The sequence below is a fragment of the Nelumbo lutea genome, chromosome 6 (assembly GCF_056320005.1).
Source record: "Nelumbo lutea isolate HS-2025 chromosome 6, American lotus-T2T, whole genome shotgun sequence".
Classification (NCBI taxonomy): domain Eukaryota; kingdom Viridiplantae; phylum Streptophyta; class Magnoliopsida; order Proteales; family Nelumbonaceae; genus Nelumbo; species Nelumbo lutea.
This window is the reverse complement of record NC_142689.1, coordinates 36387817-36413579: the sequence shown is the minus strand read 5'-3', so window position 1 is coordinate 36413579 and position 25763 is coordinate 36387817. Positions and strand designations below refer to the sequence as shown.

General features: G+C 35.4%; 2 protein-coding genes across 2 annotated transcripts; both read left to right on the top strand.

Annotated features, from left to right (window-relative positions):
* The first annotated feature begins 1916 nt into the window (after positions 1-1916).
* LOC148848551 (uncharacterized) lies at positions 1917-9521 on the top strand. Its single transcript, XM_088952541.1, has 6 exons — positions 1917-2423; positions 2847-3112; positions 5450-5567; positions 6572-6780; positions 8181-8653; positions 8959-9521. The coding sequence occupies exons 1-6, from the start codon at positions 2211-2213 to the stop codon at positions 8970-8972; spliced, it is 1293 nt and encodes a 430-aa protein (XP_088808667.1). The 5' UTR covers positions 1917-2210; the 3' UTR covers positions 8973-9521.
* A 10969-nt stretch (positions 9522-20490) lies between these two features.
* LOC148848550 (RING-H2 finger protein ATL30-like) lies at positions 20491-25199 on the top strand. The gene is made up of 2 exons (XM_088952449.1): positions 20491-21482; positions 24884-25199. Exons 1-2 carry the CDS (start codon positions 20623-20625, stop codon positions 24909-24911), a joined length of 888 nt encoding a protein of 295 aa, XP_088808575.1. The 5' UTR covers positions 20491-20622; the 3' UTR covers positions 24912-25199.
* The last annotated feature ends 564 nt before the right edge of the window (positions 25200-25763 follow it).

Here is a 25763-nt window from a genome sequence, read left to right as displayed (position 1 = left end):
GACATTTGGATACATTCCCTAATTGGTGGCCCATTCCTTTAGAACTTCCTCCTATATACTATTTCCACATTGTTTGCAAATAGACCTAACCCTTTAGAAACTAAAATCCAATTTTATTTTCTTAAAGTGCTCTCATGCTTTAGACTTAACCCTCTTTCAAGTAGAGCTAGATGCCATAGATGATTCATTGAGGTTTTTAGGATAATTTGCATTTCAAGCACTAGGTTCATCCATCCTTAATGCATTAAGATGGAAAATAAATCAATTTTCACACTAACATGAAATGTAAGAAAAGCTAATGAGATTCATATTGTAACACTTACAGGCAACCTACAGATATGAGATTCATATCCGTTAATATTCCATCAAAACTTGTACACACATGACATATAATTTTTTTTTTAAACCCAATTTTACGCTTACCATCTTCTTCCTTTTAGTAACGACAAACCAAACTAGCTCGATCCTTAACTAGTGATGACGATAGCCCCCTCCACCTTCAGCCCCTCACACACACACACACACACACACCAAGCTCTCTCTCTCTCTCTCTCCCTCCATCCCCTATTTCATCACTGTCAACAGATCCCTCCACCTCCGGTCAAACGAAACAAGTCGTTAAAGACTTTATGTGACAAATAATTGGTAATACCAGTGAATTGTGAATTAAGAAATCCATCAATTTTTCCCTTATATCGACTTGGCTCTTTATTTCTCTTCTTCACACTAAAGAGGAGGCAGAGAGAAGAAGTATAGATTTAGGGTTCTAGGATTGGTTACGGATCCTTCTCCTTGCTTTTTTCCTACTAACCTACGCTTGTTTCCTCTATGTTCGATCTATCAATCGGATGGCAATGGATACTCTTGATTTCAAGAACAAAAAAGGGGAATTGGGTGAAGGCTTACCGGATGTTGTGTTTTCCAAGAGAAAGTGTTGTTTCTGCATACCCTATTTAAGTTTGAACCATTCAAAGATCACTGAATTGGTGTGGTGGAAGAGAATTCGGTTGGTGGAGAGCGAAGATGGATGGTGGATGAAAGCATGGAAGAAGGTAAGGCAATGGTCAGAGATCATGGTGGGGCCTCAATGGAAGACATTCATCTGGCGATTCAACAAGAACAATAGAGGCAGTGAAGGTGGTAGGCTTGGGAGAACAAAGAGGGGAAGGGGGTGGAGAAAGAAGATCATTGCCACTATTGGAAGTTGTAACAATGACTGTAATTTTGATCGATAAAGACCAGATTGAACTTGGGCGACGAAGAGTAGACTCAAGAAGATGAAGAACTAGAGGAGCTTCCAATTTGATTTAAGGGCAAAATGGTAATTTCAGCCCTTATGTCAATATTTTAACGACAATGGTAATTTTCTGAAACAGTGAGATAGCATTAGACAATAGTCAAATAGTAGGGGTATACTTAGTGGCTAAACCATAAGGGTAGTTTAAGAAATTTACCCTTATAAAATCGATAAATAAAGGGTCAATTAATAAAACACCCATATAATTTCATGAATTTACTAAAACCTACCTTATAGTTTGTGTTTTATTAAAACATCCCTTATAGTTTGCAATTAATTTACTTAATCACCCTTCCATTAGATGAAAGTTGAAAATGACAGTATTAACAATAACATCCATTCAAATAAATTTAATAAAAATCAATTCAAAACAAAATTTCCATTTTTTCCCTTAATAAAATTTGGACATCTCAATTTGGTCAATTTTTCTCTCTATACAAAAAGTGCTAAGAGTACTTTTGGAATCCATTCTCTTGAACATTTTCCACTACGGGTATTTTGAAATAAACAACCACTGGTCCATGCCCATAAAAATTTTCTACTTAGTTTAGATGATCATGTTACTATTTTCAAATGGCAAAACAAATATTTATTAGTGAAGTATAAAGGGTGTTATATTAACGTGTAAAATATAAGTCGGTGAAACTATAGGTGTTCTAGTAAATGCCCATCAATAAAAATACCAAAATGCCAAATCGAAGGCTGACAAGCATTGGCCGGGTCGGATGATGGAGGCTCATCGTCGACCTCCATTCTGTGGTGCCGGCGCTACCACCCTCTCTTCTCCTTTCGTTTCAATTCCACTTTTCCCGCCTAATTCTGGGTGTTACCTTTTAAAGAACAACCGCCCAAGAATTTATGGCGCCATCATTCGTTTAGTCGGTGTTGGTGTTGTAGAGACAAGGAGAGAGTAATGAAGGGTCGAAGAGTTTCTGGTGATTTTGAAGCCTCAGGCAGACGAGGTGGGGTTTCTCGGGATTTCTCTAACTTTACTGGATGCAGTGGAGGGAAATACACAAAAGGATTTGAGAGCGGAAGCGACAGTGATGAAGACGAAAAAGATGATGATGATAATAATGAGGAGAGACCAGAGAGATGGGATGTTTTGGGTTTCGGGCAGGCCATGGTAGCTTTAAATTCTCTTTCTATCTCAAATTGTATGGTAGTGAAGTTAGTTTGTTGTTGCAATTTGCCTTTTTATTCGATTTATTTGTAATTATGACGCCTTTTGAATTAGTTAGTTTTAGTTAGCCTCTGTGTTTTATTCTAACGATCAATTGAAAAAAAAAGTCAGTTTTTTTTTTTTTTTTTTTTTTTTTTTTTTTTTTTTTTTATAATTGAGAAAAAAGGAAGAAAAGTCCGTTTTTCCGAATGAAGGAAGAAATTCTATTTTCATATTTAGTTTCATAGATAATAAATTAGTGATGATCAGCAATTTATTATTTTCAGTTCTCTTTTCCAGGCTTTTATAGCTAAGGAGTTCGGTAGTTTCAAATAATTAGGAATGAATAGTAACTTCCTTTTGTTTTTTCGTTTTCATCCTCGGTAGGTAGATTTTTCAGGCATGGTGGATGATGAATTTTTGGAGAGAGTGGAGATAGAAAAGGGGACAAGGAAGCTCGTGAACCATGAAGAGAGGGATAGAGTTCTGCGAGCAATGGATGATGGTTGTAGCTACAAGGCTGCTGCCGGCGGGTCTCTTTCTAACACCTTGGTAGCCTTGGCCAGGCTCGGAGGTCAGCCCCTTGGAGGCCCTGTGTTGAACGTAGCTATGGCGGGCAGTGTAGGAAGTGATCCCTTGGGTGGGTTTTACAGGTTAGACTTCATTTGTTTAATTAATTATCATCATCAGCATCTTCACCATCATCCTTTTTAGCTTCAAACATTTTAAAGTTTGTTTTACGAAACAATGCCCTGATCTCCTCTAATTGTGGAAATAATAAGTTCTCTTCGTCTCCAATGCTGTGGATGTTATTGTTTTTGTCAGTGTTACTGCATTGCTAGAATTACTAGTCGTTTCCTAATAAGTCATAAAGAAACTTAACAAAGTGGGCAGTATTTCTGCAAAAGCAGATTATGTACCTTTCCATAAAAAAGCAGATTATGTGGCTTTGCTTTGTTCTGTCTTTTAAAATTTTTTTTTTTGCTCCTAGTAATTTCTGATTAATTTATTGTATTGGGTGCCTGCTAGTTTACTACACAAGATATTATGGGGAAGAATTTACTCTTGGGTGGCATCTTAGAATTATGTCAAGGATGTTTTACACAATTCATTTTATTTTGCAATCAGTACACTTTTTGTATCTAATTCCATAGGCTAAACTGTATAGGAGGATCATTGCTGCTGCACAGTATCTTATTGTGCAGTGTAATACTATGTTTTTTTTTTTTTGCAAAGTAATGAAATACTTAGCTTTTAATTCACTCCCTATCATTCCCATAGTATTGATTTAGTTGTTGGATGGCTCTGTAAAACAACAGGAATTCAATTAATTTGTGCTAACTTTCTTTTATACCGCATTTTATTTATCATCAAATAACTTGTGATCTTTTCTCAGTCTTTTTCATCAATGGATAGTTGTAACCAACTAAAATTAATCTTTCAAGTATTTGCATGCATATGTTTAAAACTATTGGATACGATACACCTGAAGGCAGTGTTTCAAAAGCAAGAAATGAATCTAAAGTGCAACAGGTTCTTAGAGCTTGAGGTACAAGGCACAAGGCGTGGTGTGTTCTTCAAAAAACTGAGGTGCTGCTTATAAAAAATTAAAAGGAATACCTAATCTAAAAGAACATAAAGGCCATTACCCATTGTCAGTCTCATCTATCTGGGGTCTTGGGAGGGGTAGACTGGATATGGACCTAACCTTTGGTATTTTTTCGCACAAAGTAGTTGCTCAGACTCGAATCCATTTTCTCATTCTTGTCAGCTCGAGACTTTACCATTATAACAAGCAATGGCTCCTTAATATACAAGAACATGCAGATCTAAATTCTTACAAATTCTATTTAAAGAAAATTCTATTTGTTTAATTGGTTAGAGCGCCAATTAATCCATAAGAGAATAAAATATAGAAATGTCTTTGTGGATACATAGAAACAGTTTTCCTTCAAGAGAGTGGGCCTTGTCGCAATAGTTGGGTTGCTCCTTTGTGACCTGGGTGACCAGGGTTCAAATCTTGGAAACAGCCTCTCTGTGTATCTGCAGGGATAAAGCTACATACATCTGTCCCTCCCCAGACCCCACATTAGCAGGAGCCTCATGCACTTGGCTGCTCTTAAATTTTGAAGCTCCATCTTCCGTTTTCATTTATAACCAGAAAAGAGAGAGATTTGATGGTTTTTCCGCATACATGGAAGAGAGGGATGAATGAAAAACACAATGTGCATATAGATGAATACAAAATGTGCACACAAAGAAAAAAGACAGGTTTAAAAGAACAAAAAAAATGCATATAATGTGGTCTAAGTCTTTATAATTCATTTTAGAAAATATTCCAATAATTGGTGGGGTTATTTTATTTTTACATAAAAGAAAATTAATATTGATGGATATGGAAAGACAAGTTTGACTATACATGCCACCAAAAACAAAAAGAAAAAAGAAAGAAAAGAAGAGAAGAGAAACAAGGATAAGAGGGGTGTTTGTGTGAAGAACAAGGCAACTTTGAATTTTATCATTCATGTGCCATGTCAGAGGAACATAAACAAATCGAAAGTTTATCTTTATCACCAATAACTTTCTAGGGGGAAAGATAGAATTTACAACAAAGAAGTTAGTTGAATTTCTATGGGAAGAGGTAGAATTTATAATGTGCTATGTTAAAGAGAAAAGGAAACGATTTATCAAAAAAAAGAAAGAGAATAGGAAAAGAAAAGTGTTGCTTAAAAATTTGTGAAGTATTAGAATCTGACACTTGTGAGAAATTCTTAATATATTTGATATGGAAGAAATAAAGACTAGTTATTTATTCTGTCAATCTGTTTTGATATTTTTTTATCAAAGCTTCATGAGATGATTATACTGTACATTTTCTCAGCAAAATGAGATATTATACTGTAAAGGAAAGGAATTGAAAATCTTTGTTCTGGTGTGACTGCCATTCTCTACTGATATTTAAATGTATTTTCTTATATTTTTTTTCTCAGGGAAAAATTACACCTGGCAAATGTAAATTTTCTATCTGCTCCCATCAAAGATGGAACAACGGGTACAGTCATTGTCCTTACAACTCCAGATGCCCAGCGAACTATGCTTGCATATCAGGTCAGGTCCCTTCTGATCTTCTGATTATTTGAGAGTTTTTATCAAAAACACCTTTATTCATGGGAAAATTTCATTTTGAAATACTGGAAAAGAAAAAATTTTGTAACTGAATGCTTATTCTTATATTTCCAATTATATTAGCTATATCCAAGTTGTTTCCTTTACCCATATAAATATGCATATGCATATACATCGAAAATAATAAAAATAGAATAATTGTATAAATTATATTGATTATTTTTCCTTCCATTTGTTCTATCTGGGATTAGTAATGGTGAAATTTTATTAAAAGGAAATAGACAAAGGAGGTATAATTATCATGTTGCAGAATGATTGACCACATGGATGAAAAACCTCAGACAAGGAAAGAGTTCGACCAAACTGATCAAAAAAAAAAAAAAGAGGAAAGAGTTGGGTCAATACAACTTGCTCCTCTCAACCCTCATCAAAACACTAAATTCCTAAAGGTATGATGCCTCCATGGTGTCCTCTCAATGCCACACCAACTCCTGAAGTCCCTCATTTCCAGGAAGACATTCATTTAAATTGAGTTTGATTTGTTCCCTGGAAAGGGCGGACTACCTCTATACCATTATCTGTTTCTGAACGAAGGAACATGCGATGGGCAACTCATGTGGTTATCAGATCATTAAGTATTATTAATTTCTATAAAAATTTTGAGCATTTCTCATTATAATTGGCTTAAAGTATAGCATGAAACTGTTTGGATCCTCGTAGATATCTTCTCTTTCCAGCCTTATCTTCCTCAATTTTCTTCCTTTTCTTTTCCCCCTTTTTTCACTTTAACATGCTTTCTTCTCATTCGTCTATTTTCTTCTCTAAGAAGACTGTTGAAGTTAAAAATTCTTTAAGGCTTTTCAATGATGCTTTTATTTTATGAAAAAAAAACTTTTACAGTGTGCATTTGGCTGCACCTGTCCGTTTGGTTTTCTAGGTGAATTTTAGGTGACCTTGACATATCGTGTGTTTTTTTATTCTCATAGGGTACATCTTCAACTGTTAGCTATGACTCTTGCTTGGATAGTGTAATCTCCAAAACAAAGATACTCATTGTAGAAGGGTACTTATTAGAATTTCCTCATACAGTCAGAACAATTATAAAAGCATGTCAGAATGCTCACAGGCATGGTGCTCTTGTTGCTGTCACAGCATCTGATGTTTCCTGCATTGAGAGAAACTATGATGATTTCTGGTAAGCCTCTAATCTTATATACTTCTACAACTCTGACCATTTGGTTTCAATACAAGGTGTTTGAACTTATTGTAGGATTTGGTGATTGAAATCCTTTAGGGTCCATTGAACCTATCCAGGATTTCTTGTGTGGGAATGCTCGAAAGGAGGATAGATGAAGAAACTACTAACCCCCTCCATCTGCTCTTTATGTGGTACATGTGCAGAGTGGATGAGGATCTATTGATCTACATGTGGTCATTGTGGTGGGTCATACCAAGGATATCTCAATTATGGTTGTTTTATTCTTGGGCTGTGCCCAAACCATCAAGAATTTCTGTTTGAAATTTACCTTTAAATTAGGATATCTTACTGCTCTGTACTGAAGAGCAGCTTGTGTTGGTGAGTATATGATTGATCAGAGTAATGTTAATGACTCTAGGCTATGTACATTGCTTTAACGCTTTCTAAAGAATTACTACCAACTCTTCTGGTAAAAATTAAAGGCCAGGTCAAATTTGACTAGTGAAACCCATGTTAAGTTTTTTATACTCTTAAGCAGAAACTCCTACTTCCATGCTGAACTAATTGACAACTGGTTCCATTAACTAAACGGAAAGAGGAAAAGGAATAAAAAGGGAAATCTCATGGACTTGTTATAGGTGTTAAATTCCTCATCTAAGTTGTGTACTTAAGCTTTTTGAGTTGAAAGGAAAAAAAGGGAAAAAGTAACATTTTTAATTGTTTACTCACATTTTAAACCATAAAAAATGTTGATCATGAGTTGAAAGATGAAATTTCATTAGACAAAAAGTAATTAGTACAGTGATAGAAGATATTGAGTATGAGAAGGTGATGACCCGTGAGAGACTGAAGAGGTTGTTGATCGTCTTATAAGCACCTGTATCCTTCTCAATAGTTAGATTCTCCCTGGAAACCTACCCATTGTCAAAGGAATCTTATTCACAATCTTCTTATTGGAACAATACATTCTGACTTAACTAATACACCAGTTATTGAATCATAATCTGTTCCTAGGTTTTTCAAAACTTCCTGTCCCTATTAAAACTGGTTTAATTTCTTCTTCTCATGCTACACTTGGCAAATGGCCCATCTCATTCACATGTCAGGCAAAACTAATTTGATGGTCAGAAGCACAAAGTCAGTAATTAAACATTCGTGGATCACTAAACATCACATTCTTTGCTTTTCTTTGTTTACTGTCAATAACAATTCTGCAAATCCATATGATTTTTGTAATATTTCCCATCTGATGGGTGGTCCAATGATTTAAGTTGTTGCTTTGGTGGTTAGTCAGACTCCATATTATTATACCAATGTTGTAACCTTGCATAATTCAGAAATCCATATCATTCATCCTTTGGTGCTTTAATAACATCTATTTTGAAACCTCCACTCAGGGATATTGTAGGGAATCATGCGGACATTGTTTTTGCGAACAGTGACGAAGCAAGGGCTTTCTGTCATTTTTCCTCAAATGAGAGTTCCTTGTCTGCAACGAGGTATCTGAGCCATTTTGTTCCTCTTGTCTCTGTCACTGATGGTCCAAGAGGCTCTTACATTGGTGTAAAAGGTGAATCTGTATATATACCCCCATCTCCATGTGTACCAGTTGACTCATGTGGTGCTGGAGATGCTTATGCATCTGGTATTTTATATGGTATTCTACGTGGTGCATCAGATTTGAAAGGTATGGGCACATTGGCTGCTAGGGTTGCATCTATTATTGTTAGGCAGCAAGGGACACACCTCCAAGTTCAGGATGCAATTGAGTTGGCAGAGTCATTTACATTCCACATTGAGAGCTCTGTCATTCGGTCGGATGTGGGGTCAGACCATATTTCAAGCTTCCAAACTTGTTTCCTCCATTTATGTTGGTCCTAATTCCTTCACTTGTAAAATAACCTTTAATTTTGTACATTTCCTAATGCATTCCTCGACATTCATTTTCTTTCTGAAATTTTATTTTCTCAGAAGTACGTTGAATTTTCTTGTGCATTTCTGCATTCCTGCTGTTTTTCATGTGGAACACCTGTAGTCACTAGGGAATCAACATTGATTTGTGAATATGAGATTTCAATATATTGTCTAGTTTTATAAGATTATTGCTTCAGCATAATCTGAAGCCTAAGGCTGCTAAGAAGCAAATCAAACAGGTTGTTACCTGGAATTTTTTAGGTTGGGGAAGATGAAAGGCTCTACAATCAGCAGGAGACATTACCAGAAAGTGAGATGGTACTTTCAAGTTGTTACCTGGGTACGAAGATCTATACTTGGGTAACCATTCAAAAAGAAGGATCAACATTTGGATAAGGTTGTAACTTGTAAGATCAGATGCACTGAGTTGATCTCATCTTAACCCTGTCAACTTTTGAAGGATCAAATGGAAAGTGCATTGCATTTGGTTATTGATACATTGGGTTTAAAAACCCTTATGACTTGTAGTTTGTTGCTTGAAGTGCATGTAGCCCCAGTATTTATAATGGCTGAGGTTCCTTTTTGTATTTTGTACCCAATATGCTCAGAAGAGAAAAAAAACATGATATGAATCAACTCTTAACAAGGGGTCAAGATGCACAAGCCCCATCCAGGATCCAGCAAGGAGGCTTTCTCTCATGCACCGTCTCACATTTGTTCTATCACGGTTGGCTAGCTCGTGATTTACAATTTTATTTACTATTTCTATTTACATGTACTGTTCCATATGATTCCTAGAAAGAGATAAAATATGTTGAACAAAAGCTTTTCCCATCCATGTTGCATTTGTCTCTCCAGTTCGAATTTTTGTTACCATATCTTTCAAATCTGCAAGAAGCTTTGTTCTGTGATTTCCCCATCTGATCTTCAGCTGAAATGCATGAATCACGCCGAGAGCTCAGCATCATCTGGTCCAAGGCTTGATACATATGTCCTGTGTCTGCAACCAAATGTTCATTTGGAGATATTATTGAGACCCCTGTGGATGCTTTGTTTCTACTTCCTGCAAAAATAAAAAAGTTGGTGCCAGTGCTACAAGGAAAGCATGTAGCATGAATTGAAAGTGCTTATATATCTATGCATGCATGGATGCATGTATGAACACATGTAGAAGTACACTAGTCTTGGATTAATCATTGTCCATACTAGCGAGGACCTATGTGATGCACGAATTTTGTTAAGCGAAAGTTAAATGATAGAAATGCATAAGAGTAGACAATTGTTTTATAATTTAATTTTAAATAATTAATAATTATTTATGTTTTATATATTATTTTTAATTATTTTTTGCAACAAAAAAATAACAATAATTAATTTCATCTAGGGATGTTCATCAAACTGATGAAACTGATGAAATTGACTCAACTTAATTCGAGTTGGTTACTTTATAGTATTTCCAGTTGGCTTTGGTTCAATAATTTTCCAACCCAACCAAGTTAGGTTAGTTCTGGTTTGGTCAGTTGTAAACCAATCAAATTGGACCACTTGATTATTAATATATATTAATATTTTATATTTTAAATATATTTTTTTAATATAGGAAAGTGGGAAAATTCTCATATTTCTTAGTCTAAAATATTTTATATTGTAAACATATTTTTAAATTATTCTTTTAATAATATCATTACATTTTGAAATATAATTTAATTTTTTAAGTTTACATCTTTTGAACCAACCAACCAAATTGAAAATCTGCCCAAACTGGTACCTATGTTTTCAACCTACCATTGACTCAATTGGTTGAACTATTAGAATTGTCACCTAACCTCGATTTTGGATCTAGTTTTATTGAAACCTGCCCTTTGGTAAAAAACTATTAACTTGGTAAAAAACCATTTGACTTAGGGGGTTCAATTGTTGACCTATTCGACCCGGCTACTAGGTTATAGGTTGCATATTTAATGCATGTACAAACCTTTGGAGGCCATAATTTTGAACTCCAATGTTTGATTGAGGTGATATTTTTTTTTTTATTTTTATTTTGGGTAAATTTTTAAGATCTATGTGTCCTAAGGTGCCATGGGTGCCTTGATTCATTATTTTTGTGAAAAACCCTTTTTTTCTCCTCAAATCGTAATTTTTAACATTTTTTTATAAACACAAAATTAAAACTGAATTAAAAATATAAAATAATACATATATTATATGTAAAACATAATTATACACTATTTATTGATAAAATATGTATTTGCACACACACACACAGAGACACATATATATGTATATAAATATATAGAGTGTTTATGTGGAACGAGTTAACTCGTTCGACCAAGACGGTTGAACCGATGACTACAACCCGAATGCAAAATTATGTCGGTCTCCGGGTTGGTTTTTAAAACATTGGTCAATACAACTTGAGTTGGTTGGCTTTCACTAGTGGTTGGTTACTTTCGAGTGACCAATTCCCCAACCTAACAAGACAGTTTGGTTGGCTAAACAACCTACAACCGAACTGATCTGCCTAGTGAATACTCCTAATTTCAGTTAAATTGATAGTCAAATCTTTGACAAATAACAATAGTTTAATCTTCCATAATTATTAAAAGTTTATAGTGAAAATACAATAAATAACTATTAAAGCTTCAATACCTTTAAGTTATTTAATATACTTTCACTATTTTAATAATATTTAAAATTGTATCAATTATTTATATTCTATATTCTTATTATCAAATATTATTAATAAATTATAGTTAATTTTGTGCCTTTGATAAATTTTGAAAGTTATTACATAATTTCATTATTTAATCTATTTTTTTTAAATTATGTTAAGAATATGGTTTAGTATTAATTTTTTGATATTTAAAGTATTTAAATTGGTTACTTACAATATTGTTTAATTATTTAAATAATGCTATTGCATTATTTAAATTTTCAAATATTTATTATTTATTAAATTCAATAATCCATAAAATTATAATTTTTACTATTATTACATAATTTTGTTATTTTAACTATTTAAAATTTAATTATGTTAAGTATTTCAATAATATATAAAATATTTAAGTTTTTGTTATCTAAATTTTATTTCTTTTAAAGTAATTACATAATTTAATTATAATATTTAAATTATGGTTAAAAATTTTAATTAAAACTTTCTTCAGATAGATATAGATGAAAAGTGGGGGAGAAGATAAACAGGAATTAGAGATAGCTAAAGATAATTTAAGAGGAAATAGGGGATAATTAGTTTCCTAATAAAAATGAGAGGAAAAAGGGTGATAAGTCATGCTACCATGTCAACTCCATGGGCTTCTAAAGGCAGTTTTGGACCCCCTCTAGAATTGCTCCATTGGGGTTAATGGAGCAAGGAGAGGCCATTTGACGTGGCATGTTCTACTTTAGTATATATACTAGTAGGGTCCCGTGTGATGCATGGGAAAACCCAAAATCTAATGAATTGGGATTTGCTTCTTATAAAGCTCACCTCACTGCACATCCCACTGTGTGTTGTGAACATCTCCCATGAATAATAACATGTCCCCAATACAAGGTGGGATGTTCCTTTGAGGTCAGTGTGAGGAGCAGATTCAATCTCATATATAATAGGATCATGAAAATTTGTAGAGTTATATTTATCATTATTTTTTAGAAAATTTATGTTATTTTTCTATTAATAGTTTTTTGTTAATTAACACAATTTATGTTTTAATGTTCTGCCATTATTTTTCTACTAATTTTTTGTTTTGATTTTTTTCCTAAGTTTGTGTTGTTATTTTTCTTTTGTTTTCTATATGTTTAATAGAGATATTTACGAAAAAAAATAATAGTATGAGATATGAATAGGGGTGTCAATTGACCGGTTTTGAATTGGATCCAATCCGATCCAAATCTTATTAAATTGGATTTGGACGATTCATTGTAATTATTGGGTTGGGCCAATCCAAAAATAAATTAGTCCATATTCTTATTGGTTTGAATTGGACTTAACCAAATTTCCAATAATCCAATCATGAGACCAAACCCTTGTCCAATTTGAAATTGATTAGAACTGAAATAGCATAAAATTACTTTTATGAAAGCACATTTACGAAAACACTTTTTTAAAAGCAATTTTATGAAAAATACTTTTATAAAATCACTTTTACAAGAATATTTTTACAAAAGTATTTTATAAAAGCAGTTTATAAAAGCATTTTTATGAGAGTAGTTTAATAAAACATCTTTTATAAAAGTACTTTTACACGAAAGCACTTGTATAAAATCACTTTTATAGAAGTACTTTTACGAAAGCACTTTTATGGAAGTATTTTTATAAAAGCACTTTTACGAAAGCACTTTTACAGAAGCAATTTACAAAAGTACTTTTATAAAAGTGATTTTGTGAGATCATTTTTACAAAAGCACTTTTATGAAATCACTTCTAGGAAAGTACTGTTATAAAAGCATCTCTACAAAAGTACTTTTACAAAAACACTTGTACGAAAATACTTTTACAAAAGCACTTCTACAAAAGTACTTTTATGAAAGCACTTTTATAAAAGTGCTTTTTCAATGCCAAAAGGGTATATTTTTATAATTTCCATATTTTCTTCATTTTAATATATATGTATATATTTTAATTTTTTATATGTTCTATGTTTTTTATATAATTTTTTATATTTCATTCGGGTTAGATTGTATCCAATCTAGTCCATTTACATTTTAATGGATTGGATTGGATTTGGACTGGATTGGGTCCAGTCCATTTGTAAGTGGACTCACATTGAGCTGGATCGAGTTGGACCAAATCCAATCCAATTGACACCTCTATATATGAATAGATGTTTCTATTATTTTTAGTGACATTTTCTTGTTATTTGTATTTTTCTTTTGAGAGTAATACTTTTGATTTTTCCTTTTTGCTTTCCTTATTATTTAACAAAAAACATCTGTCAATAATTTTTTGTTATTTTAACTAAAATTATCCATTATTTTTGGTTAATTAATAGATTTTTTCTCATTAGTTTTAGTAATGTATCAATTATTATTATTATTTTAAATTGCATAACTGCCGAACTGGGTCAAATGTACTTGTCCAGACCTGGCCAACCAAACCGGATTGATTAAATCAGTTCAAACCGGTAATTAAATAAAAGGGTTTGGACAATTTTTTGGGTAACCTATGATCCGACCCGCCAGAATCGTCTTCTTGACCCGTATCGATCTCATGTTTTAAACCATTGTGTCATTCTCGGTTTCCTCTTCTTAGCCAATTTCATCCAACTGCTGACTCATATCTTGACTACGGAATCCTCCAAAAACACTGCTGCCAAAGCAGTAGCAACCAATAGAAGGTGAAATGGTCAGGCTGTCATGTGATAATGTTGCTACTTTCAGCAGGGTATAAACAGAGTTTTGAACTGGAAACAGTCTTTACTCTTTAGTAACATAGATATTTGAAATCAACATTTGTTTGTTTTTGTTCTTGAGAGTTAAGACTCAATAAGGTTGAAGAGGCACGTTCATACACATCTCAATCTTGTGAACATAACTACCTGAATGTGGAGGGAAGGGAAATGGGCAAGAAGAGGGAGTGGTATTAGGAGAACAGATTTTCTTTCTAAAAATCCCTTGCTCCATTATTCTATCATGAATTGCCATGATTTTCTCTTGGTGGGAATGGGAGAGGGAGAGGTTTTGGGAAGAAAGGGGTGACGTGGCTTAATGGGATAGATTATAGCCCTATTGCCTTGGCTAATGGAAGGGATGGAAAAGGATAAGGGAGGAAAGAGAGAAAATGAATGAGAGCTGGAAAGGGGTAAGGGAGAAAGAAGAGAAGAGAGAAGAGGGAATGGGAGAAGGAGAAGGATGCTAACTGGGACCTAATTGCTTTATAATATAGTACAGAGTAAGCATAATGTATTTAGAGGGAACTCAAAGACGCATTTGTCATATATCATTCAGGACTTGCATAGGGATTACAAGATAAGCCTATTGGCTGTGATAGAGTTTGAGTGATGGTAAAACACACAATAGATAACAATGAAATATAATCTTTATCAAAGTGGGCTACACGGGTTGCGTGAGTGTTGAGGTATCTTTAACATGCCCCCTCAAGCGTAAACGTGTTTGTCAGGGAGAGCTTGTCACACAAGAATGTAAAGCGCCAAACATGAAGAGCCTTGGTGAAGATGTCAGCCGTCTGATCAATGGTGGTGATAAAAGGGACTTCAAGGAGGCGACATTGAACTTTATCCCAAACAAAATGAAAATTTAGTTCAATATGTTTGATGCGGGAATGATGAATGGGATTAGAGACTAAGTATGTTGCCCTGATGTTGTCACACCACAAGATTGGAGAGGAAGAAGAAGGAAAACCCATTTCTTGAAGGAGTATCTGAATCCAAATGAGCTCAGCTACAAGAATTGCAAGAGACTTATACTCGGCCTCCTTATTTGATCTGGACAGGGTGGAGTGTTTCATTGAAGACCAAGAGATAAGGTTAGGCCCATAGTAAAAACAATATACCCCATGAGAGCGTCGGTCATCTAAGCACCAGACACAATCTAAGTCATTGTAACCATGAAGTTGAGTCGAGCTAGATTGCTGAATGTGCAGGCCCATGGTGTACTGCATGTACTGAGCAACCTTGTTCATTGAGAAGGCCAAGTCTGGACGGGTCACCGTTAGATATTGTAAGGCACCCACAGTGTTGTGGTAGAATGTAGGATCATTAAAGGCTTTAGAAAAGTCAACAGAGAGTTTGGTGTTAGCTGCCATAGGGGTGGTACAAGGCTTAGAATCCACCATTTTGGCACGATGAAGGAGGCCTTAAAGCATATTTGGATTGAGAAAAATGATGCCAACAGAGGTGGGTTGTGACTCAAGTCCAAGAAAAAAATTTAAGGGACCAAGATCCCGTAGGGAAATTTCGGAAGAGAGAACATTAGTGAATTTGTCAGTGAGAGCCGAGTTGGACCAAGTGATGATAATATCATCAACGTAAATAAGTATCAAGGTGACATCACGGGTTGGGTTGTGTGATGAATGAATAGCGAGGCATCCTCTTTAGATTCAATATCATTGGAAATTAAGAAATTATGAAGATGAGTGAACCATGCACGCGGGGCTTATCGTAAGCCATAGAGTGAACGGTGTAATTTACACACATGATTGGGAAAAGACGGATGTTGGAAACACATATAAACTTCTTCACATAAGTGACCATGGAGGAATGCATTGCTGACGTCCAATTGATGGGTGAGCCAAGATCTTGATGTGGCAATGAAAAGAATCAACCGAATGGTGTAAGGTTCAACCACTGGACTAAAGGTGTCTGCAACATCAATTTCCTTTTGTTGATGATAATCCTTTGCAACTAAACACGCTTTATAGCGTTCAATTGTACCATCAGCACGATGCTTAATCTTAAATACGCATCCACAATATTTTTGTCAGGAGGCAGTGCTACAAGAGACCAAGTATGATTTTGAATAAGGGCAGTAAACTCAGTGTTCATGGCATCACGCCATTTAGAATCACTTACTGCATGTGTAAAACATGTGGACTCCGCCTCACTTGTGACAAAGGTTAATGCATATCTTGGATTGGGTTTGAACACCCCAGATTTGGATCTTGTCTGCATTCTATGGATAGATACAAGAGCTGAACCAGAAGTGAGAGGAGCAACTAGGCCTGCTGTAGGGGGCAGCACACTGCCAAACATAATAGCAACTGAAGTGTTGGGTTGTGTAGGAGATGAGCCCAAAGAAGTTTCGTGAGAATGGGCCGGTGGATTCGGAGATGATGCAGTCATGTCAATGGACTGAGGTGTAGCTTGATGCATGGTGCGAGTTGAAAATGAGTCTGTAGTGTGACATGGAAACAGGACAGGTGGCGGGCCCAAGATAAATGGTTCATCCTTATTTTGAATGGGCTGGAGAGGCCTAGCACTGTAAGAGAATGGATTCTCGTCAAAGATCATGTCAATAGAGATGGTGACCAGTAGGCTCATGCAAGTAGCAATATCCCTTATGGCAAGAACTATGGCCAATAAATGTGCAGCAAAGATTGCGGTAATCAAACTTTTCTTTGTTGTAGGGGCGCAAGTTGGGATAGCAATTGAACGCAAATGCTTTGAAGCAATTACAATTCAGGGGATGTCCAAAAGGTATCTCAAAGGGAGACTTGTGGCCAAGTTTAGGAACTAGGAGGCGATTGATTAAATAAGCTGAAGTAGCGAATGTCTCGTGTTAGAAATGTCAAGGAAGGTGTGCGTTATCAACAAGTGTCAAACAAAAAAGGAGAGTGAGATTATGAAATACGGGTGGTACAAAAAATGAGAGTGAGAAAATTCTCTACTCCTAACCTGCAAGAGTGTAAACTGTGCAAGTTGGTGGTTGCATTGCTAGCGATCACCGACTGGGGGCATTTGTTGATACAAAACCAATTAGAATTCACTGGGCCCATTAAGAAGAATTGGCTCATTAGCCCAAGGGAGTTTCACATTTCACGGGCTCAGAAACTCAGATTTTCAATGCATTGCTAGAAAAAAAAAAAATCTGAAGATCAAATCTGTTATTCAATGGACAGATTTACCAAATCTTAGGTGGGTACATGTAGAATCCCATTTAAAAAAGGAATTCACACAAGAGGATCCTTGATGGATCAGTCGAATTTGGAAGTCAAATTTGGCCAAATAAATCAAGAAATGCATGGATCCAAGTCCTCTTTGCCGGAACTGGGGACAAATCCAACCCATTTCCTAATTAACTTCTAATTGGAATTACAAATTGATCACAAGAGGGATTGATTATTTGGCCAAATTTGGAAGTCAAGTCTAGACAAATAAATTAGGAGTTGCATAGGACCAACCCCTTTTTGCCAAGTGGCATGTGTCTTTAGATGGAAGGGGGGCAAATCCAATTCCTTTATTAACAAGTCTTTAAATTAAATCAGAAATTAAAATCTTGTGGGTTCCCCAAATTAAATGCTTGATTCCCAATCAAATATGAATTCGGCTCTCCCATTTCAACCACTACTTTTGTTCATCTCCGACTATTTCCGTTCATCTCCAACTACTTCCTTTGCTTTTGAAAAAGAAGGAAAAGAAATGGGCTGCACTAAGATCAAGGAAGAAAGAAGAAAGACGCAAACTCTTCAATTGCTGAGTACTGAAATTGCTACAACATCAACCCGTGAAGTTCTGATCTTCAAATTCCCATGATCCAAAAGACTTCCATCAATTCTACAATTGAGGATGTTGCTTTCAGCTGCTCACATTCTAATCATTGGTTGAGCTTGAGTAAATCTTCGTTAACACAAGGTTGGGTGCTACTTTCTTCTCATAATTGCAAGTTCTAGTCGCAATTTCGGCTTTCGTTCAAGACAAGAGAATAAGAGGTTTTACTTTTCCAAGAAAAAGAGAGTTTGTATCCCACTTACATTTTTGCAAAAAAATAAAAAGAAAAAAAAAGTCATTGAATTTGTCCGCATTAATTTTGTTCTCCAAATTTTGCACAAAATTTGTGTTTACAAATCCATGTTAGAGAAATGTAGGCAATTTGATGATCTCTCTCTCTCCCTCTCTCTTCCCAGATTATTTCTAATAGGGACTTTAGACAAGTTATAGTGTATGTAAATTTTTTGTTTAATTAAGTGATGCTATGTAAGATTCAATCTAAATGCAATTTATTTGTATTAAGGGAAGGGCTGTTATTTATTTAATTTTTTTTACAAATCATGTGTAGGCATTTTGTACAAATATAATTTATTTGTTATAATTTTTATATTATTAATTGTAACAAATACAAATACGCACAGTAAATATAGGTTCAGAAATATAAAATACTAAGGCTCAATTTGAAATGAGTATAAATATAAATATGTACATTGCAAATAAAGGTTTAGAATACAAATACAAATATGTAGAGCACAAAACCTTATATTTTGTTCTATTTCGTATGTATTTGCACAATACATATTTATATTTGTACTCCTTCCAAATGGAGCCATACTGACGAAACAAGCTGTTGATGTATCCATTGGTATATGTCATATTTCCTGTAATGATCTTGGTAATAAGATCCAATATTTGAGTCTAGAGGGTTTAGTAGATTTCCTAAATGGTAGATTTCAATCATTATACTACTATACGCTTTACTAAATGGTAGGGTGAAATAAATCTCCATAGAACCCCTGCATTTCCTTCTTGAATGTAACCCAAAAAAGCCTCCGTTTGTTATATATTCCTTTAAGGCTGCATTTGGTATTCTTTATTTTAAGGACTTATCTGCTTTTTGTTGTTAAAATACAAGATCAGCTTCCATTGGGGCAAACCTGTTCCCACACCGTTCCAGCAGTCTTTTGTTATCTTGTATTGGGAATATCTTTCCATGAAATAAAGCACATAAATACGGAGATATTCTCAATGCAAGGGTAGTAAAGACTGCTCAAATGGGCTTTGCCCTGATTGAATCGGACTCCTTAAAATACCCCATGAACACTTTTTTCTGAACAAATGACTTAAAATAAGGAATGTCAAATACAACCTAAAAAGGTTTGTTGTTTATGGGCTGTCGCTTTGTTCATCATCAAGTAAATTGAAATTAGAAACTGCAACACCTGTTTATCTTTCAAATTTGATTTTTGGTTTCTTATCATGGGTTTTTTATCTTCAAAGCTCAAGGGCATTTTCAATAACAAAAGGATAAAACTGAGATTTAAAATAATCTATAAGTCAAAAGGAATCACACTGTGACAGAATGCTAATGGTAATTAAGAGAGGACTTAATCAATTGTGAAAAAAACTTTGAGGTACTTTAACTTTAAGGGATTTTGTAGACATTAGGATTAGTTATGCTAATTAAAAAATGAAAGAAGTATTATTTATTTTTAATATAAACTAAAAAAATACTTTGATATTATAATTTTTTTGAAAGCTTTTGATATTATGGTAAGACGAACCAAAAAAATTAACTTGTACCATAGATTTTCCCTAAAGTTATTAAAAGGTATGACACTAAAACTGCGCTGGTGTGAGCAGGAGATACTAAAACTTTGCCAAATATTCATATTCATAGATCATGGTTGGTCTGGTGCTTATGTTAGAATATTCTTAATTCGAAAATTGATATAAACACTCATAATAATCCAGCGATGAATATACGAGTATATGACACTGAATGTATGGGTTATAGCTTACCCCATATAGTTTGGACATTTACAGCCTTACTATCAGTATAACTGATTACGCATATGTTCATTTTACTATATTTTTACTTTTTTGAATCAAAACTCAGGTCCTTGCCAAAATGAAGCAAGGGCAGAATTGATTACCCATTTAAAATACTTGACAAAAGAGTATATATAACTCCACTGTGTAGTACACGTGGCAAATAAAGAAGCCACGTCAAACATCACAAAGTTGTTTCTGTATGGGAAAAAGCAACGTAACAGAAGGCCCACATATTTTCGTCTTTTCTCTGATTCAAAAGCATCATATTAATCGTGTGATGGGTTTCAGAGAGATCCATGCTAATCAGCTAAATGCAATTATGCAAGGTGGGTGGGTGGGGTATTGAGGTAGATCCCAATCTGATGATAACCAAGCTCTTTCTCACATGGGGTACCATCACTAGATCAACAAAATCCAAGGGCCAATCTTCTTTCCTATTTTTTCCACTAGTGACTCGCTCAATGACTTGTGACTTTGGTCGCCACCGCACAGGAGAAACCAACCTCACAAAAGAAAGGAGGAAGCAAACAAAAGGAAGATTTCAGACGAGCACAAGGTCTGTTATGCAAGAGAACTTAGTTCCTCAATTCTTCTTCTTCTTCACAATTCACATATTCTGCTGTCTCCTTCGTCGTCCATGCAGAGCTCCTCCAGGCCAGGATAGCTTATATCCGGCCAACCAACCGTCTCGGATTTGATTCAGGCAATGTCGACGAACATCTCCATCAATCAACGCACACCTGAAGCTTATAATCCGTCATCAGTAACACTTACTCTCGCCATTGTCCTCCTAATCTTCTTCTTCGTCGGGTTCTTCTCCATATACCTCTGCAAGTGCTTCATGGAACACATAGCCAGTACGAGGTCGTCTCTCGGCCGTAACCCATCAGGCAATGCTTTTCCACAGGCGTCTGAGACCAATCACGGCCTTGACCCTTCGATAATCTCTTCGTTTCCCACCTTTGTCTACTCAACTGTGAAAGATCTTCAACAGGATAAGTATGGATTAGAATGTGCCGTCTGCTTATCGGAGTTCGAAGATGATGACACCCTTCGACTCTTGACGGAATGCAATCATGTTTTTCATCCAGAGTGCATCGACCTCTGGCTTGGGAACCACACCACCTGCCCGGTCTGCCGTGTCAATCTTGATCCCTCCCATAAGTCACCGGAAAAATCACCGGACATCACCTCAACGGCATTAGCTGAAATGGAGCAACAACAGGATGTTGATTCAATGGTAGATAGGGAGGGAGAGCAAGGGGAGAGAGGACAAAGCCATGACGATGCAAGTTCTAGAATGAGCCAAAAAATTGATGGCCATGAAACGATGATTGAGAAGTTCTCAAGGTGTCACTCTACGGGGCATTCAATCATACATATTGAAGAGGTGGACGATAGGTTTTCATTGAGATTACCAGAGATTGTGAAGGAACATCTCGCAAGAGGTCACAATTGGACAGGAAGTTGTATTGTATTCGAGGATTTCTCCGCCGATGTTGCAACCGAAAATGGTGGCTTGGCTGAGCAAACGGAATTTTCCCGTCGAGAACTATCTACTACTGTGTAAATTCTACTATTTTCTCTTAGTTAAACAACTACATGAGGCTAACCTTTCAACTCTTGACAAAGAAATTCACCCATTTCCTCTGGTTTTCAATCTATTTGGTCAATTGGCATATATAAGCTCGGTGGAGATAAAAATTAATAAGAAGAAACAACCGAGCAACATGCTTGGATGCCGCGTAAATAAAAAAGATTGATTCCGCACAGATCAAAATTACTAATAAGGTGTGTGCAATTTCTCATGCATGAGAACAGGCTCCTATATCTAGTTAATGCATTTTCACTATTTTCACAATGATTAGTGGTTCTTCTTTGTTTTCTGATTTTATTTTCGAAGAGTTGGACGTACTTTAAATATTACTAGCAGTTACCCGTGTAATGTACGGGCTTTGTTGAGTAAAAGTGAAATAATGGAAATACATAATAGTAAATACATTTTTTTCTATTTTTCATTCTAACACAATGAATTAAAATCATCATAGGCAATGATTATAATGTTTAAATTATATAATTCATAATTTATATGAAAAACAAATGCATTTTAAATACATATGAACTAATTACATTTACTTCTTGAAGATTATTGATAATTAGTACATATTTTCAAAAAGTAATTTTAATTGTTATATTTTTTAATTTTTGGTAATTTATCATATTTATTGGAATTCATCTTAATCCATTTTTGGTAATTTCTTGGATAATTTTTGGTAATTATGACAAAATAATTGGTACTTTATTTTTGGTTGTCTTCTTGGCTAATTTCTATTCATTAAATGTAATTTTCTGCTATTTATAGCATGGTTTTCAAAACCGGACCAAACTAGATGGTCGGACCGGAAAACCGAGAACCGGTCAAGTGATCGATTCTGGTTATCCCCAAAACTGGATTTTCCTTTAAAATCGTTGATTTTGGTTAACAAATTGCTGACCCAACAATTAATTGTTCGAACCATTCGAATGGCTTTGACCGGTTTTCATTTTTTAATTTTTTTGTTAGAACGGGCTGACCATTTGACCTGGTAACCAGACCCCTGGCCGGTTCCATCTCTGAGTCGGTTTTAAAAACCATGATTTATAGCTTGAATTATATTAAATAAATAATTTAAATATAATTACTTTTAATTAAAGTTTAAAATGTAATTATATTACTTACAGTTTCAAATATAATTTAAATAATTGTTGAGTTGGGCCAATTTCAAGTTATTGGGCCAGTTTTTTATCTTTTAATTTTAAGTTGTTAAGTTAGGAAGTTATTGAGCTTTAGGCCCATTAGTTGATTTTTTTAAGTTGTGACTGTTCAGCTGTAGTCGCCCTACTAAGGGCATTCTTATAATATCTCATTATTTTAATTTAAGTATATAATTCAAAGAGGGGTTGATGGCTAGAACTATTCTATTATGGGCAACATCCCACTCTCTTCTCTTCTCCTCTCTTCTTCTCTACTGTTGAAACCTTTCAACTTCTTATACTTTTCTTCACAAGGAATTCATCTAAAACTATCATCAACAACTTCTACTTGGTATCAGAGCAGGCCGAAGGTTCCTTGAGCTGCTTTATCATGCAACCCTAGATGGCCGACTACATGGTGATTTGAGAGGTTGATCGAAGATCTTAGGTAAGGCCAGTTTTTGGATTTTTTGGTGGATCTGTTTTGTCTTGTAGTTGGTCTAGGGTTTCCCATCAAATTCAAGAAGAACTAGAGAAAGGAGGAGAGTCCTATTTTTGTTGGGCTCTTCAATTTTGACCTAGGAAGTGGTGCCCTATTTTTTTAGGGTTCCTTGGAGTTTTCTGAAGAGGGCGGTTCAAGTCCTACAATTTTCGGAGGTCTTTGGAGAGAGCGATTGCCTCTTCTCTCTCTTCTCTTGTCTTACAGAAAGAGAATCTTTTGTGAAAGGATCATTTGGGGTATCAGAAGGGTGTTTGTGGTACCTGAAGGGATTTACTTCATATTCTTTTATCTTAAAGTGACCTAACTCTTTTTTGAGAATTATGGAGGGTATCGGAGTTGAAAACAAACCCAAGAGTGAAATGGGACTAGTAAGAGGAGGTATCAAAGACATTTTCGGGGCCGGGGCCATCACTATAGCTAAGTTAGATGGTTCAAACTACTTAGAATGGTCACAATCTACAAAGATGGCCATCGGCGCTCGTGGGAAGTTAGGGTATATCACTGGTGAAGAAGTGAAACGTGAGACTAATAGCTCCTAGTGGGCACAGGAAAATTTTATGGTGATGACTTGGCTGTGTAATTTGATGCTGCCCCATATAAGTAATTTTTTTTGTGGGAAAATGCAGCTAAGGAAATATGGGATGGGGTTGTAGAAACCTACTCTTAGAGTGAAAATGTTGCTAGGACCTATTAGTTAAGGAATCATATTATTGTTACAACGCAGGGAGATAGACCTATTGCTGTTTACTTTTTTACCCCTTAAAACCCTGTGGCAGGAGATTGACCATCTAGAGACAGTTATTTGGGAAACCACTAAGGATGCAACTGCCTATCGGAAGCTCTTAGAAAAGTATAGGGTATTTAAATTTCTTGTTGGTTTTAATCCTGAATATGATATTGCAAGGCAACATATCCTTTCCATGGGCAGTGTTACTCTTTCTCAGGTATTTGCCTTTGTATCAGGGGAAGAGAATATGAGAAATGTGATGATGAAGAATTTTGGTTTTGAACAATCAACCTTGGTCAGTATTGTGAAACCTAAACAGGGTGGAGACCGAGGTGGTAGTGAAATCAGGAAGGAAGATAAGAAGGATTTGATTTGTGATTACTGAAAGAAGCCTAAACACACAAGAGATACCTGTTGGAAGCTTTATCCTCATCTTGTGTCGAATAGACTTAAAAACAAGAAGGGAAATGCTCACATGGCAGTCATTGATGACATACCTAGCACTCCTACTACAACTACTTTGGAGTCTATTGCAGCTACTACAGTGAGGGCCAAACTTGAGAGATATGGGTAGTTCCTAAATTAGTGAGATACAGTCAGCCCTAATCCAGTAACAGGTGGATAGCTAGGTACAAGTGGTTTTGGTGGAGCACACTCTACTTCCTTTGCTCATATAGGTAGTTCACATGCCACTGCAAACTATATTTCTACTACAAGTAAGGAAGAACCTTCTTGGATTATAGATTTTGGAGCCTTAGAGCACATGACTCGTAGTTCCACTATTTTTTCTTCCTACCAACTCTGTTTTGCAGAGATAGAGTCTCTACAACCGATGGATCTCATGTTCCCATTGCTAGGAAGGGGTCTATCAAGATTACTGATTCCATTTCCCTATCTTTTATCCTTCATTTTTCCAGACTGAGTACTAACTTATTATATGTTAGTAGTTTAACTAAGAACTTGAATTGCTCAATGATTTTTTCTCCTGGTCATTGTGTTTTGTAGGATCTGGATTCAAAGAGGACGATTGTGAGTGGTTGTGAAGTGAATAGAATCTATCTTCTGGATGCGCTTCCTCATCATCAAGGTCATCATGTCAGCAGGGATATTGAGTCAGAGTCTGTGAGTCAGATTATGCTTTGGCATAATCGTTTGGGTCATTTGTCTTTTCCTCTTTGTGTTTCTTATTTCCAAAGCTATTTGAGTTTGTTAATTTGTCTAGTCTAGAGTGTAAAGGTTGTTAGCTTGGAAAACATTGTAGACATTCCTTTATAGCTACTAATAAAAGATGTTCATCTGCTTTTGATGTTATTCACTTTGATGTATGGGGACCATACCATGTTTCTTCTATGGGTGGTTATTGATATTTTCTTTTATTTATGGATGATTTTTCCTGGTACTCTTGGATTTTCTTAATGAGATCTCGTGATGAGGTACCATCCTTGGTTCGACAATTTCATCAGATGGAGCTAACACAGCTTGGGGTACGAGTGAAGGTGTTTAGATCAGACAATGCTAGGGAATATTTTGAAAAGAACATTGCTTTGTATCTGTTAGAGTATAAAGTTATCTATCAGTGTAGTTGTTCTTACAGTCCATAGCAGAATGGTGTTGCAGAGAGGAAGAACAAACACATTGTTGAGATTGCAAGAAGTATGATTATCACATCTACTGTTCCAGTTTGGTTTTGGGGTGATACAATTCTCATAGAAGTCTTCTTGATTAATAGGGTGCCCTTTCGTATACTTGGATTCTATACCCCATTCAGCCTCCTTTTTCCAAAGGGGGAGATGTTCCACATTCCTCTCAGGGTGTTTGGGTGTGTTGCTTTGCACATGCTCTTGGTCCTCACCGCTTGAAGCTCAACCCAAAGGCAAAGAAGTGT